Genomic DNA, 17129 nt, shown 5'->3' with positions numbered 1-17129 from the left:
CTACTTGCTATGAAGTGATGGGACCGGATGCCATGATCTTAGTTTTCTGAATATTGAGTTTTAAGCCAACTTTTTCACTCTCCTCTTACACTTTCATCAAGAGGCTCTTTAGTTACCATATGACATTCTACAAAAGGCAAAAGAGCAAGGCACAGAAACTGATCAGTCATTTACCAGGTTAGCACTGGGGCAAGTGCGTGGCTGATGGTACAAGGAAATTATACTGGTGCTGCCGATTTTCTGCACGCTGTTTGCAGAGAAGGTTACAAGAACCTTTTTTATGAATGCTTAAGAAATGCATCAAACTGTATAACAAAATAAGATATTTTAATTGTATGTAAATGTAGAATGTTTAAGTCTCATCAGAAAAACATAAAATATTTAAAAATATTTTGGGTAGTAACTTATAGAATTCCAATATGAGAAAGTCAATACAGAAAAACATTAAGTACTTCTTTTCTATATTTTATTTTTGCATATTTCATATATTTCAGAAGCTCCAGACCAATGGGTACAATATAAGGAAGATAAAGAAGTTACATGTTGGCTCAAAAAAGAAGCCTCTTTACTCCAAAGTAACTGGATGCAAATTATTGAGGATAACCCGCAACTTCAGCTGGCAACAGTGAAGCTCCAAATGGGAACAGAGAGGGTGCCTAAAGCAGCAGAAACTTGTTAGTCAAGACAAAAATTTCCTTTACATATAAAAATTTTGAAGCAAGTGATCAAAGTGATCACAAGGTGTAACACACAAAAACATAAACTGCATTCACACAAGTTTGCATGTATATACAAGGATGTATACTCGAGTGTTAGTTTACATATGGATGTGTATAAAGATTGAAGTGAAGTGAAGGTATCAGTCACTCAGTCGTGTCCAACTCTTTGCGACCCAATGGACTGCAGCCCTCCAGGTCCTCTGTCCATGGGATTTTCCAGGCAAGAATACTGGAGTGGGTTGCCATTCCCTTTTCAGGGGATCTTCCTGACCCAGGGATCGAACCCGTCTCCTGCACTGCAGGCAGATTCTTTACCATCTGAGCCACCAGGGAAGCCTTGTATAAATACTAGATCATAAAAATGACTTCTCCCCCTCTTCTCTTAGAGAGTTAAGTCAGCTTTGCAAAAGTTCAAGAGAAGTTTAGGTCTGCTAACACTTTCAGCAAGCCCAGTAAATTTACATACTGATCTGGCCCTGCCCACATGAGAACTATCTACATATAAAGAAGTGCTCCCTCTTTAATCTGTCTTTTACACACAGCTCTTACCACGGCTTCTATGAAACATTTGGGTAAGTTTATTTTATATCTTTAATGCAGTACATTTACTTTCATCCTATGGTCTGATTCATTAAACTATATGGTTTAACTCTGAATTTTAATGACACTGATACTCTACATTTTATCTTTAAGGGTGTCCTTTAAATTTTCTTTTAAAGATGATATCAGAAACCTCTGTTTTAATCACTCAGGCTTTCACTGGCATTATCATATCCTGCTTTGTCTTTTGTATTCAATTTTTTTCTTTCTAAATTTTGCACATTTGTGTTTATTTTTAATCCCTGCAGATAAAGCCCCTCTTCGCCATATAAAGCAGATATAACCTGCCACTGGTTTAATATTTCTATAAATGAAAAAGGCAATGGTTAAAAAATAGAAGTTCTTTTATGCATATACACAGACACACAGTCATCTGTGTTATGTATGTGCATAAATATGTGTGAGTAAATCTCCATGATTAGTTACCCTAAGGATTAAAGTGATAAAGTATATTTTTACCTTATGGTCTTACATTGGTAACTAATATTTTTGTGAGATACCTTACACTGTATGTATACAATGTATATGTTACAGGTCTTTAGAATGAATTTTGTTTAAATCTTAAAATAATATTTGCCGCTTAAAGAATATTGTCATTGTTCACTCTGTGTTTGCTGTATTTATTTTCTTTTCTAATAACAGCATATTTAAAATTGTTATTCAATCTATACAAATGTCTTGAAAAGAATATGTAAGCCTAGATCCTGATCAAGAACTCATTTATATATATATGTGTGTATATGAATATATTTTTTTCTTTCCAAAAAGGGTATAGGCTTCTCAGTCAGTATATCTGGGTTTTAATCCTTGTTTTGGCACATATTGGCTGTGTGACCTCAACTAGTCTAAGGAACATATAAGGTGATATGACAGGTCAACGAGATAACATATGGAAATATTTATGGATAAATATATGGATAGATGTAAGACACTTATTTGGACAACTGGCAGATAGTAAGCCTCCAATATAAATCAATGCTATTACTGTATCATCATTATAATTTATAGATATTTGCTTATACATACAACCTAGAATTGCAATGCGTATGATATTAAAATTCTTTTCATTTGCTGAGCTGTAAAGAAGTGAATCTCTACAAATTTTTACAGCCACATAGACACCACATATAGCTTCACATTTTAAAACTTAAATCTACCGTATGATTTGATCTTCAGTTTAAGGATGTAGGCAGCCAGTACAGTTATTCTCTTCGACAAGAAAGGAAATCAGGAGTGTATCTGTGTACTGCCAGTTTGCAAAACCTGTTACTATTAACAGAGCTGTGGTCAGAATGTGGCCACAAGAGTCCTCTTACAAAACTCTTAATATGCGTCTGTCATCTGTGTTCTGGGCTTCCCTGGTGGCCCAGATAGTAAGGAATCTGTCTGCAACGTGGGAAAGCCAGGTTTGATCCTGGGTTGGCAAGATACCCTTGAAAAGGGAATAGCAACCCACTCCAATATTCTTGCCTGGAGAATTTCACAGCCAGAGGAGCCTGACTAGCTGCAGTCCATGGGGTTGCAAAAGAGTCAGACACAATTGAGCAACTAACACTTACTTTTCACTTACAGTTACTACACTTTCTTTTTCCTCTTTCACTTCACAAATGATAAACTCCATGAATGAGGTTCTCTAGAAGTACTGTTTTAAAGGATTTTTTGAAAATATACAAATGGTAGAAGAAAGCTTGTTTATTATTTTTCATATTCTTTGAGAAGGCCTTTCAAAGCATGACACAATACTTAAAAGGAATCACTGTGAAAGTTAATGGCATAAAAGTTAAAATTTCTCAATAATTTAAAAATACAAAAAAAAAATTTTAAATAGTCCAAACATTTTTTTAACTGTCAAATTAAGAAGACTGGCTATTTCCTTACTAATTAATAAGGAAGGGTAAAACCTACAGAGGGGAAAAAAGATGAACAAAATTATTATCACTAATATTTAAAACTGTAAATGCCAATACAGTTAAGAAAATAGGTTAAACTTCACTCAATTAAATACTTAACAATTAAATACATACTTGTTAAAAACAAAGTTCAGTATAAACCAGTGTGAGTTATGTATGGAGATAGGCATTTTCAAACATTGCTTTTATCTGTTTTAACTGAAATTTGGTAAAAACTCTCTATACCAAAAAATGTATATATTTTCAATCCAAAGACTTTACTTTCTGGTGTTTACTAGTGCTCAAGTACATAAACAAAACTGCATAGACACAAATTTTTAGCATTATTTTTGTAAGATCAGAGAACTAGAAAAAACAAAAGTTACATTAAACATGATAATGGTCTTTTAAAAGACATTCTATATTTATTATGGACTACTTTTCAATAATGGATTAAAAAAAAAAAAAGAGTTAACACTATCCATGAGATGAGAATTTCTCCAAGGCACTTCATATTAAAGAAACAAGTTGCAAAAAGTGTGACTCAGTATATACCTCAATCCGTTGTTGTTTAGTCACTAATTTGTGTCTGACACCTTTGTGACCCCATGGGCTGGCTGTCCATGAGACTTTCCAGGCAAGAATACTGGAGTGGGTTGCTATTTCCTTCTTCAAAGGATCCTCCCAACCAGGAATCAAGCCTGGTCCTCCTTCCAAAATTCCTGCATTGTGGGCGAGTTCTTTTACCGCTGGGCCACATACATATATTTGTGAGTGTGTTATAAACTGACAAGTATATGTTTATAACTTTATAACACACACACACACACACATATATATAGATATACACACATATATATATATATTTAAAATTTATATAATTCCTAGGAGGATGTGGACATACTTAACATCAGTCACTTCTGAAGAACTGATTTGGTGATTAATATTTTTTTTCAACTATTTTCATTTGTTTTTTACTATTCCATGTCACATTAATATATTCTAAAAGATAAACATTTTCCAATATCATGGTTTGTGCTAAGTCCTTCATATTACCACTCTTTATCTTTACAACTATCCTGAGAAAAACCTATTTCCACTATGACCGAGAGAGAAGCAGAGTAGTAATAATAAGTCACACACTGTAGCAAGGGATGAATTCCAAATTTCAGCTTACGTCCATTTACTTCCCTAGCACAGGCCTTTCATTTCAAGCATATTTGTGATATGACCTAACATTATAATAACCTCTCATTTCTGGTCATTCTCATTACTTTCAACATATCACTGTAGTTATGATAATCATGTGGGTTTCCATGTATTCAACTGATTACCAGCTACCAGCCTGCTCTGTGCTCTGGGGCTTCAGCAGTGCACTAAGCAGACAAGTTTCCCCTTCCCTTCACAATAGAGCTAACATTCTAACAGACACAGAAATAGGACCAAAAAAAAATCAATCAAGTGTATGTCTGATGGAGATATGCAATCTCCACGAAACAGAGAAGAGGCGAAAATGGCCAGGGGCAAAAATGGAAAGGGAAGCATTTTGCTGGCTTGTAATCAGGTGCCTGTCAAGTGCTACACACAACTTAATTAGTTCTTATTATGATTCTTTAATTGAGTTTCCTCCATTTTTTGATTAAGAAAATAAGTTATTTAACTCCAAATCCCCAATCAATAAAGCTAGTGGTGGTAACATCAGGAGTCAGTTATGTCTGATTCCAAATTCTGAGCGGTCCTTCAAAAAAAATATAAAAAAGCGTTCCCAAAGCACTGTTCATAAGCTGTCATTGGCATATAGGTAATTTTAGTTTTCATTCCACTAAATTTGTCTAGTGCTCTGCAGCGGTCCCCAACCTTTTCGTCCCCTGCCACTCACCTCCTGCTGCGCACCCCATTCCTAACAGGTCCCGCACCTATAGGCGGCCCAAGGGTTGGGGACCGCTGCAGTGGATTCCATGGGGTCACTGAGGGTCGGACATGATTGAGTGACTTCACTTTCACTTTTCACTTTCATGCATGGGAGAAGGAAATGTCAACCCACTCCAGTGTTCTTGCCTGGAGAATCCCAGGGATGGGGGAGCCTGGTGGGCTGCTGTCTATGGGGTCGCACAGAGTCGGACACGACTGAAGCGACTTAGCAGCAGCAGCAGCAGTGGATTAACACAAGGTTTATCCTCATATAAAACATACTGTTAGGTAGAAAGTTAGGCATGAGCAACAGAGGGGTGGCCTAGCTGATAAAGTTTCAAGCTAAACGCTAAAGCCCACCTCCACAGGCCGGGTGAGGCTGAGGAAGAGTTCACAGATATGCTACAAAATAACCACAAAAACATTTCTAGCTCCACCCAGCCTATGTGCCCCTGTGGCACAGTGGACACAAACCAACCACAGGGACTTCTCCTACCCCACCACGTGCTTCCTTAATGCACAGCTGTGTCCTCAAGTATGGGGAAGACATGCACAATAGAGTCTGTTACGTAACTTGCAACTATCAATCAAAAACGTCAATCCACGCCTACCTAGATGAATACACAAAAGCCCTGACTTGAAAAACCCTATCCCTCATCATTTCAGGTCAGGGCAGTGCCTTTATTGGTTTGCCCACTTCTCCTTTGAGGTGTTCTTTCTGTTTTCTTCAGTAAACTTATTTCTGCTATGGGTAAGACCTCAGATTCTTCTTTGTGTCCTTATCAAGAACCAAGGCCCGTGAGGATGGGTCCTCTTAGACTCTCCTTATTATCTGCGGACACATACCCTTCAAAATATTGTACGTACATAATCTTTTTAAAATGTAAACCTCAACATAAACTACTCAGAAATGATATGGTAATTTTCCGCCTTACTGTTTCAGATGAGTATTTTGCTTAAAATATAAATATATGGTTGCAGATTTTACATAGCTCTGTATTTTCCAGGTCTTGTATGCTAAGCTATTCAAGAACGTTGTTTATGGGACTGAACACTTAAGAGCTGTCTCCGGGAATGGAAATATAACTCTTTGGGCTACTCACAGAAGTATGTGACATTTTTCTTTCCAGAGACAGAGAATTTGGATGGTGTTAGGCTACTGATTGGGCTTCCCAGGTGGCGCTTGCAGTAAAGAACCAGCCTGCCAATGCAAGAGACCTGAGATATCAGTTCAGTCCCTGGGTCTGGAAGATCCCCTGGAGAAGGGCATGGCAGCCCCAGTATTCTTGCCTGGAGAAACCCTTGGACAGAGGAGCCTGATGGGCCAGAGTCCATGGGGTCATAGAGTGGGACACAACACGACTGAAGAGACTTAGCATGCACAGGCTACTGATTAGTGATCCAAGGAACTTGAGCATCAATTTAGGCATTTACATGTATTTTTCTGGATTATCTTCCTCTATTAGTGGTCATACTTTCATTATAATTTAACTAAACTTTCAATATATCTAAGATATGCTGTTTTAAATTAGCAACTGCAATTCTGTGTTAGTGGGCTAATATTGTCACACTGGAGGCTGTGTATGGTGTATGTATCCGTGAGAATTAAGGCCGAGAAGGAAATGTATCAAAGCAGCTTAAATACAATAAAATAGACATTCTTAATCAAAATAATTGTTAAATTAGCTTTTATACTACCATCTTACTAATACAACAAAGATACAAGGTCTCAATTTTAAGGAAATTATCTTTTTAAAATATGTAAACTTTCTGTAAGTTATTCTTAAATGAAAAGTATAATGAGCTTACACAGCCCACTTCTAGTTTGTCTTAATTAAGTGGTCTGACATTGGAAAAAACAATCCCAATATAATTTTTTTATAACTTACTTTTACATAAAGGTATCAGTCAAAATACCCTGGAAAAAGAAAGAAATTCTCCAGAAAAGAAAAAATGCTTTGAGTTCCTTCCCAGCTGTGTTGCAAAGCTAGCAATTGCAAGGAGCCTACACACGGTTTAAATATTATCTAAAGAACTAAATGCATTTCTGCCTATTATTGTTAGGTTGTCTTTCAAAGCTGATTGAGAACCATTTATTCAGCTGGTTTGTCCGTCAGATGAAAGCTTAACCTCGGGAGATTTTTATTTTGCTTCTAGGATTGAGAATTTCTTTGTAAAAAAATGTATTTTTAATAGGGAGGGTCTTTTATTTCTCCCCAGTGCAATGCCTTTTCAAGTTAACTTAAGAAAATACTTTTTATATTAAAATATCATCCTAAATAGTAATTCTATTTAAATGTTATTTAATAGTTGGTTTTTTATCTAAAAAATCTAGAGAAATAATATTTTTGGTTTTCATAGAAGAATTTTGCTGTGATCACGAAACTTTTGTAAAACTAACAGAAAGTGACAAATGGTGGAAAAAATCCAGTTAGAAAAATAGGTTTTTTCCTTTATGACTGACAGTCTCCAATTATTTTCACAAGTGTCAAGCACAACATTTTAGATTAATGCTGTATAGAAAAGTGCGTTTTATTTAAACTTCATGAAATGAGTTCTGGAAGCTAAATCATACAGGGAAGTGCGACTCTGCTAATTCTCCCTAATCTGTACTTCTGATCCCCTGGGCCTAATTTTGTTGTGTTCAGTTGCTTAGTTGTGTCCAACTCTTTGCAACCCCATGGACTGCAGTATGCCAAGCTTCCCTATCCTTCACCATCTCCTGAAGCTTGCTCAAACTCATGTCCATTAAGTCAGTGATGCCATCCAACCATCTCGTCCTCTCCCTTCAATCTTTCCCAGCATCACGAACCCAGTTATCATCTGGAATAATGACTGTGCAGTAAAACAGAGCATACTAGAGCCCACTCAGCAAGTTATTTCCTTACGTCTCTCTGGCCTCTGACTTATTTGGAAAAATGGTTTAAAAAAAAAAAAAAAAGTGCTGCCGAAGGATCTCAGATGGAGGTCATCACCAGAATAGAAAAACAGACCTTGAAAAACAATGTCAGTAAGAGGACACAAGTTTCTTTCTTCTCCTTTTTAAATTTCTCTTGCAACAGATCACTCACCGGGACCTGATATATTTTTTTAAGCATATTTAAACTCACACTGTTTTTTTTTTGTTTGTTTTTTTTTTTTGTAATAAGGACTTCAGTGTAGAGTTTTTCTACAGAATAACATTTGGTCCTAAGAATAACTGTCTATTTAAATTTTGGAGCATTTGTTTGAAAAATCCCTCTTAGCCTTTTTAAAAGTAAGTCATAATGATTGTTTTTAAATAAAAAGATTTATGCTTCCCAAATAATAGGAGATTACACTACTATATACTCTTAATGAGTTATAGAACACAAGCAGCAAGCAGGACATGTTGTCTTGAAGTTATTAGGCTTTTTTTAAAAATTAGGTTTTGTGTTTTCCAAGTTCTCAACCCTACCTTTTATGTTTAAAAATATTGAAACTTTGTCCAATAGTTAATGTCATTTTGCTTGATGTTTAAAATTTTACGTTTATCTGTAAACATTTATTTGTTAACATTTACAATGATGTAGTATCCATTTTTATTGCTGGGGAATTTTCATTGTCTATTAAGCTATTTGTACATGATATTTAATTTAAATTATGAATGAAAATAACCATAATGAAAATAAACATCATTACAGCAGAATTAGATCCTATTAAACAACTTGCCATACTTATACCAATATGGTTCACAATATGTAATGTTAACTAATTATTACTTTAGAGAGTCTATTAGTTTGTTTAATCTTCTATCATAACTGCACAGATTTTGGTGAACTTGACTTTGTTCACACAGTAATGCAATGTCTATTTTGGATATGCTCTTATTATGCATTTCTTAAGGAACAAGGGCACTTTAATTTTTACCGGAGATAGTGAATTATATTAATTCAAATAATGATTCTGATTTAAATAAATTGTATAAATTATACACAATTTGGTAGAATAAAAATAAACCAAAATTCATACTTTTGGATATTTAGGAAGCTAATTACAGACAAAAGCAAATTACTTTCTTGAATGATGATACCAAGTTTAAATAAAGACAAACCATTCTATAGAAAAGTTTTAATTTACTTATAGTAAGTAAATTCATATATATTGTAAATAATAAATTCTCTAGAGAAAACTTCAGACAATTTCTAGAATTGTCAAGTAACATACTGAAAGATGTTATTAAAATCTTTGCATATACTTTTTTCAATTGTTTACTATATAAACTAGTAAAAGAAACATTTGTTTTAAATACTCATCCATAAGTTAACCAACAAATACATTTTTAAAAATATTTTATGTAGAAATCCATTGGCACATGGGATAAATTATAAGATAAATTCATTATGGGACAAGCATGCACTCTTGCAATCTGAAACTGTTTTAAAGTTTCATAGCTCACATCCCAGGAAATTTTAACTCTGGGCAATGCCTTTTCTAGGTGGAGTCTCCCAGGGACTATAGCTCTATTCACACATGGGAATAATTACAGATTCTTTGGGAACTTTCTCTGATTTTCTGAACTACTTATTGGAGACACTTCATGTAGCTCAGCCTTAGTTCCTACCACCATGTTGCCAACATTGTGCAAAGGCATAGCGCTTATATGTTCATTTTAGAAACACTCTGTAGATATGATAGCGAAGAAGAAACAGAAAAATTATGTTCTTCTTTTTTTCAAAGAAAGCCCACATATAGATACATTTTTAATTCTACAAAAGGAATAGAATTTATGATCTATGAACTGACAGGACACAGCTGATCTCCCTATAGATTCAAGAGAAGTATGTGATTAGTGATATCTTAAAACACATTTTTTATTTTCTGTTCTTGATGTTAAGTCTCAATAATTAGTTTTCTTTCCTGCCCCTTTCTTTTCTAAACTTCAGTACTTTAAGCAATCAATAAATTACTACAGACATCGATGTTTTGTCTATTTCTTAAGATGAAAAAATAAAGAAAAAAGTTTAATCTAAAATTAGCAAATAAAACTTTAACATGTAAGAAGCTGCAATATTCTGTTATTAACACTCTTGATATGTTTGTATGTATAAATAATAATTTCTATCTTATGAACAAGATAAGAAAAAAAAATTTTGTTGTTGTTCCAGAACAGTTGTGTAATACACTGCAAACTATTATCCCTCTCAGGACCTCATTTTCCTATTTGCTTATCTCCAAAACATCTTCAAGTATCTATGTATTTATCTCTTCTTTTTCATTTTAATAATATGTAAAATAAAACCATAGGGCTTCCCTGGAAATTCAGACGGTAAAGAATCTGCCTGCAATTTGCGAGACCTGGGTTTGATCCCTGGGTTGGGAAGATTCTCTGGAGAAGAGAATGGCTACCCACTCCAGTAATTTTCCCTGGAGAATTCCATGGGCAGAAAAGCCTGGTGGGCTATAGTCCACAGGGTCACAAAGAGTTGGACAGGACTGAGCAACTAACACACAAAATAAAACATTAACAGAATAGAATATACATTTTGGCTCCTATGTTGAATATCATTCTATTTAGCAACTATTCTCTCTTCTTTTAATAAGCCATCTTCACAAAACACCAGATATTTTCATCTACTGTAACCTCATTACTGGTAACTATGTTGTAGATACTCTAAGACATGTCTCTATAAAATGATTATTAACTTTCCACAAAGGAATTATAGTAAAATTTGTATGTGAAATGATAAATATGGTTTCTAAAAAGAAACTGCATTATTAAGAAAATCAGGTAAGCAAGAAAAATTTTTTACCTGCTACAAATAGCTACATTTGAGAGAACAGTGGGAACAAACCACATTTTTTTGAAGATGAACATAAATGAAAGAGCTGTTTAATAGAATGTGCTGAGTAACCTGAACTTTTCTCTTATGTATCCAGTGCATGTCTGATATAATGCCTTGTTCCCGCACTGCTTAAATGAATAAAACTACAATTGACCTTTTGTGGGGGCGGGGGGGGGGAGATTTAAACTTATGGTTCCAATTTTATGCAGATTTTTTTCAATAAAAGCTAAATTACTACCCAAACCACAATGGCTGATTGGTTGAATCCATGCATACAGGACCACAGATAAGAAGGACTGATTGTATAGTTATAACCTCGATTTTCTACTGTGCACAGGATCTGTGCCTGTAACCCCTCTGTGATATTCAAGGGTCAATCAATTCTATTTCAAATTTATAGTATGAACACAAGTTTAAAGTATGACAATGAGAGCAATATTTACTCATGGGGATAAGGCACTGAAGCATAATAAATGAACCCAAGTACAGTAATCCTTCCTTTACCCATGGGTGTGGGGGAAACATTCCATCACCTTCAGCTTGTGCACGAAACCACGGATGGCACCAAACCATAAGTGGTTCCCTATTATTCAAGATTTTGCTTTGCACAGTTTCAGTTACCCTCAGTTGACCTTATTTAAGTGTGAGTAGCTGAAACCACAGAAAGCAAAGCTGCCGATGTGATAAAGGAGAAATACACTCATGTGAAATACCCTGCATATTCTTAGAAAAAAAAAAATGGAAAACTTACATCAAGGTGACAAGAGTCAGGTAATTCAAAATATAAAAAAGTACATAAACTCAACTTCTTTCTGTCAAAAATACCAGTACATGTATTCAGGAATACTGGGCTTCCCTGGTAGCTCACACAGTAAAGAATCTGCCTGCAATGCAGGAGACCTGGGTTCAACTTCTGGGTCGGGAAGATCCCCTGGAGAAGGGAGTGGCAACCCACTCCAGCATTCTTGCCTGGAAAATCCCATGGACAGAGGAGCCTGGTGGACTACAGTCCACGGGGTCTCGAGTTGGACACGACTGAGTGACTAACACTATGCAGGAATATCAGAGTAACACTTAAATCTTGGCTTATATATCATCCAGACCGGTATTAGACTAGTAACTAACCATGCAATTCAAAAGAATAAATTATTGACACTTCTCTTTTCTGATGAACTTGACTGTATGGGCTATGTGCACTATCTCACTTCAATATTACGTTCAGAGCAGACAGAGTCTAGCCAGTACCCAGGTCTGCTCATGACTCGACATCTCTGGACTCAGGGTCCTTGGATATCCTAGTAATGAGTTTTTAGGTTTAGAGTGGGAGGCAATGCACAACATGTGCCCCCTGTGTCATCCAGCGGACTTTCTTGGGATGTTTTTTTCCCTTGAGACTCTTCCCTATAGTCCATGTGCTGCGTGAAGAAAGGAGAATGATTTTAGGAGAAATAGATTCTCAGCTAGGTAATGGCATAAAATCTGAAAAGGGACAAATATACACAAATATATCCATTTTTAGCATTGACATAATTAAAATTTTTAAATCACTTATATGCCATCTGTCAGACCTGCAAAGAACATGGAGGTTGTTTTGGGTTCCCACCACCACTGTAATCAAAGTCACTTTGCCTGGTCTTCCGTGTAAGAATTTGAATGAAGAACCAGTTCAGCTGCTTATATTAAAAACTGCAGATATTGTGTTAGCATCTTATGTTACACATAAGGAATTAAGAGTCATAGAGAGATTCAATGGTGGCAATTCAGGCTCTGGTTTCATTGTCAGACCACCAGTCTCAATCACACAAAATATAAAATCCTTGTATTTTGATGACTATTTTAGATATAACATGTATTTGAGAAACGGGGAATAGTCTATGAAATCGGTATTCAATAAAATATTATTTAATAACCCCCCCTGCCGAATATGATCCCACTTGTATCTGTACAGAATATCTGGATGACTTTCTCTACTTAGCAATGACAATGACTGTTTAAGAGATTATGTTCCATGAACATTTTAAGTGGCTCTAAAATTAGACTTCACAAAGGAGATTCTGCCTGAGAACATATAGTCATTATTATCACGTTTACATAACTCGTTCCATTGCATTATGATAACCTTGGCCAAAGTCACAGGAAGCAGCATGTTGCTCTTCATCTTTCACCTTAAAGTTAGTAAAAAGCCCACCCTACTTGCTCAGTGACACATAATTTCCACAGGAAAAAATAAGTCACTTGTTTAGGCTTGTGTGTTTTTCATCTACACTTGAAAAAAAAAAATGCCACTAATGACCATTTAAGCTTCTTAGCCACCAGGACATCAGTGTGAATCAGTTTGTTCATCCTGATTTACAGTGGAAGTATCCTAAGACAAGAAGCACAAGCTGGAATCAAGATTGCCGGGAGAAATATCAATAACCTCAGATATGCAGATGATACCACCCTATGGCAGAAAGTGAAGAGGAACTAAAAAGCCTCTTGATGAAAGTGAAAGAGGAGAGTGAAAAAGTTGGCTTAAAGCTCAACATTCAGAAAACAAAGATCATGGCATCCAGTCCCATCACTTCTTGGCAGATAGATGGGGAAACAGTGGAAACAGTGTCAGACTTTATTTTGGGGGGCTCCAAAATCATTGCAGATGGCGATTGCAGCCATGAAGTTAAAAGACACTCCTTGGAAGGAAAGTTATGACCAACCTAGATAGCATATTGAAAAGCAGAGATATTACTTTGCCAACAAAGGTCCGTCTAGTCAAGGCTGTGGTTTTTCCAGTGGTCATGTATGAATGCAAGAGTTGGACTGTGAAGAAAGCTGAGCGCCGAAGAATTGATGCTTTTGAACTGTGGTGTTGGGGAAGACTCTTGAGAGTCTCTTGGACTGCAAAGAGATCCAACCAGTCCATTCTGAAGGAGGTCAGCCCTGGGATTTCTTTGGAGGGAATGATGCTGAAGCTGAAACTCCAGTCCTTTGGCCACCTCATGTGAAGAGTTGACTCATTGGAAAAGACCCTGATGCTGGGAGAGATGGGGGGCAGGAGGAGAAGGGGACGACAGAGGATGGAGATGGCTGGATGGCATCACTAACTTGATGGACATGAGTTTGAGTGAACTCCGGGAGTTGGTGATAGGCAGGGAGGCCTGGTGTGCTGTGATTCATGGGGTAGCAAAGAGTAGGACACGACTGAGCGACTGAACTGAACTGATCCTAAGACAGGTAAAGGAAGATCTTAATAGATAAGAACAAAAAATTAACACATTTCCATGAAGATTTTTCTGACAGTTTTTCTGTCCACATATTGTGAAAAGTCTAATTTCCCTTATTTTCTTACCATTATTTTCTTAGCCACATATGTGGAAAAAATGAAGAAGTGAAGTCGCTCAGTCGTGTCCAACTCTTTGCGACCCCATGGACTGTAGCCAAAGGCTCCTCTGTCCATGGGATTTTCCAAGCAATAGTACTGGAATGGATTACCATTTCCTTCTCCAGGCGATCTTCCCAACCCAGGGATCAAACCCAGGTCTCCCACATTGTAGACGGATGCTTTACCGTCTAAGCCACCAGGGAAGTCCAGATACTGAAATACTGAAGAAGTGAAGTTGCTCAGTCGTGTCCAACTCTTCGTGACCCCATGGACGGCGGCCTACCAGGCTCCTCCAACCATGGGATTTTCCAGGCAAGAGTACTGGAGTGGGTTGCCATTGCCTTCTCCGGATAAAGGGTGAGGTTACCTATAAGTGTCTCAGGCTGACAAAAGAAGGCAAAAGGTGAGAATACAGTAAACATGATTTCCTTAGGTAAGATTTCAGTATCTGAATCATTTAAAAGAAGAAAATTTTAAAAAGTAGAACTTTAAAGAAATGCTCTATGTGACAATATTTATTATTTCTATCACTGGTAGGTAGCTCAAATCAAGAAAAGAGTAAGACCTAGAAAGTTTTCTTTAAAAAAATTATTTATTTATAACTGGCAAAATGACCTGTTTCAGTTGTATGTTTTCCTTGTACTTTGATAATTGTACTGATATTTATGCTTCTGTTTTATGGTCTCCTTCCAATGATAGAACCGGACCACTTGGAAAACACCTGCATCAGACCCAAGAGTTTGAAAGAAACAGGTGCTGAATCTTAGCTTTTCCCCTAAAAAGAAGAATGGGCTGCAATCGAAACTGTGGGCTCATCACTGGTGCTGTCATTGGTGCAGTCCTGGCTGTGTTTGGTGGCATTCTAGTGCCAGTTGGAGACATGCTTATTGAGAAGACAGTTAAAAAGGTACAAGTGGCATCAAGAACATGTCATTCCTTTTAAGTATGTCCAAAGAATATATTACATGCTTTTTTTGTATACATATATACCATTTTTATTGAAAGATTCTTAAACTATATTGTTTTGAAATTTTCAAGTTTCGCATACATGATTTCATATGATGTCATAATAACCATTTTCCCCCTATTTCTGTATTGTCCCTCTCCTTCCTTCTCCTCACTGGTAACCACTAGTTTGTTTTCTGTATCTGTGAGTCTTTTTTTTGTTTGTTTGTTCCCTGGCCCCCTAGTAGTTTGCTGTGTTTTTTCACACTTCACATAAAAGTGACATCATACAGTGTTTGTCTTTTTCTGTCTTATTTCACTTAGGTTAAGGCCCTCCAAGTCCATCTACATTGAAAATGGCTAAATTGCTCTTTTTATAATTGAGAACTATTCCTTTGTGCATACATACCATGTCTTCTTCATCCATTTATCTGTTGATGGACACCGAAGATGCTTCCATATCTTGGCAGCTGAAAATAATGCAATTATGAATATTAGGGTGCATGTACGTTCTCAAATTAGTGGGTTTTTCATCTATGTATCCAGGAGTGTAATTTCTGAGTCATATGACAGTTCTATTCTCAGTTTTGTAAGACAACTCCACACTGTTTTTCTACAGTGGCTGAACCAATTTACATTATCAGCAATAATGAATTAGGGTTCCCTTTTCTCACCAACATTATGTTACTTGTGCTTTTTTGCTGATAGCCATTTTGCCAGGTGTAAGGTGATATATCATTGTGGTTTTGACTTATATTTTCTTGATGATTAATAAGGTTGAGCATGTTATGTGATGTTGACCATCTGTATTTCCTCTCCAAACAATAAATGCTGGAGAGAATGTGGAGAAAAGGGAACCCTCTAGCACTGTTGGTGAGAATGTAAATTGACTCAGCTTCTATGGCAAAGAGTATGGACATTTCTTTAAAAAACTAGGAATAAAACTACCACACGATCCAGCAATCCCACTACTGGGCATATGTCCTGAGAAAACCATAAATGAAATAGACACATGTACCCCCGTGTTCACTGAAGCACTATTTACAATAGCCAGGACATGGAAACAACCTAGACGCTCACTGACAGATGAATAGATAAAGAAGTTGTGATACATATATACAATGAAATATTACCCAGCCATAAAAAGCAACAGATTTGAGTCAGTACTAGTGAGGTGGATGAATCTAGAGCCTGCTACATGGAGTGAAGTAAGTCAGAAAGAGAAAAACAAATATTGTATATTAACACGTATATTTAGAATCTAGAAAAATGGTACTGATGAACCTATTTGCAGGGCAGGAACAGAAACTCAGACTTAGAGACCAGACTTATGATCACAGCGGTGGGAGGAGAATATGGGACAAACAGAGAACAGCACTGAAATATATATATTACCATAAGCAAAACAGATAGTTAATGTGAAGTCATGGTATAATGCAGGGAGCTCCACCTGGTGCTCTGTGATAAATAGATGGGTAAAAGATGGGAGGGAGGTTGAAGAGGGAGGAAACATATGTATATCTGTAGCTGATTCATGTTGATATATGGCAGAAACCAACCCAACACTGTAAAGCAGTTATTCTCCAATTAAAAATAAATTTAAAAAAAAAAGACACAAGTACACCAATGTTCAGTTCAGTCACTCAGTCGTGTCCAACTCTTTGCAACCCCATGAACCACAGCACGCCAGTCCTCACTATCCATCACCAACTCCCAGAGTTAACCCAAACTCATGTTCATTGAGTTGGTGAGGCCATCCAACCATCTCATCCTTTGTCATCCCCTTCTCCTCCTGCCCTCAGTCTTTCCCAGCATCAGGCTCTTTTCAAATGAGTCAGCTCTTGGCATCAGGTGGCTAAAATATTGAAGCTTCAGCTTCAGTATCAGTCCTTCCAATGAA

The 17129-nt window shown here is 36.5% G+C and overlaps 1 protein-coding gene across 7 annotated transcripts in view; it reads left to right on the top strand.

Moving 5' to 3' along the window:
• Window positions 1-1246: 1246 nt before the first annotated feature.
• Window positions 1247-17129, top strand: part of LOC101102230 (platelet glycoprotein 4-like) — a 75317-nt gene continuing 59434 nt past the window's right edge. For 5 of the 7 annotated variants that reach the window (XR_006059620.2, XM_042248474.2, XM_012176569.5 and 2 more), the window contains exons 1-2: window positions 1247-1291; window positions 14984-15191. Coding sequence is in view for 6 of the 7 variants with exons in the window: in XM_042248474.2 (XP_042104408.1) it covers window positions 15072-15191 (120 nt within the window). In the remaining variant the exon portion in view is untranslated. Of the gene's footprint in view, window positions 1292-6126; window positions 6227-14983; window positions 15192-17129 lie in introns of all 7 variants that reach the window. The other 2 variants (XM_060414611.1, XM_042248473.1) reach the window with 1 other exon arrangement.

Source organism: Ovis aries, chromosome 4, assembly GCF_016772045.2.
Source record: "Ovis aries strain OAR_USU_Benz2616 breed Rambouillet chromosome 4, ARS-UI_Ramb_v3.0, whole genome shotgun sequence".
Lineage (NCBI taxonomy): Eukaryota > Metazoa > Chordata > Mammalia > Artiodactyla > Bovidae > Ovis > Ovis aries.
The sequence above is the reverse complement of the archived record's forward strand: the minus strand, read 5'-3'. Positions and strand labels throughout refer to the sequence as shown.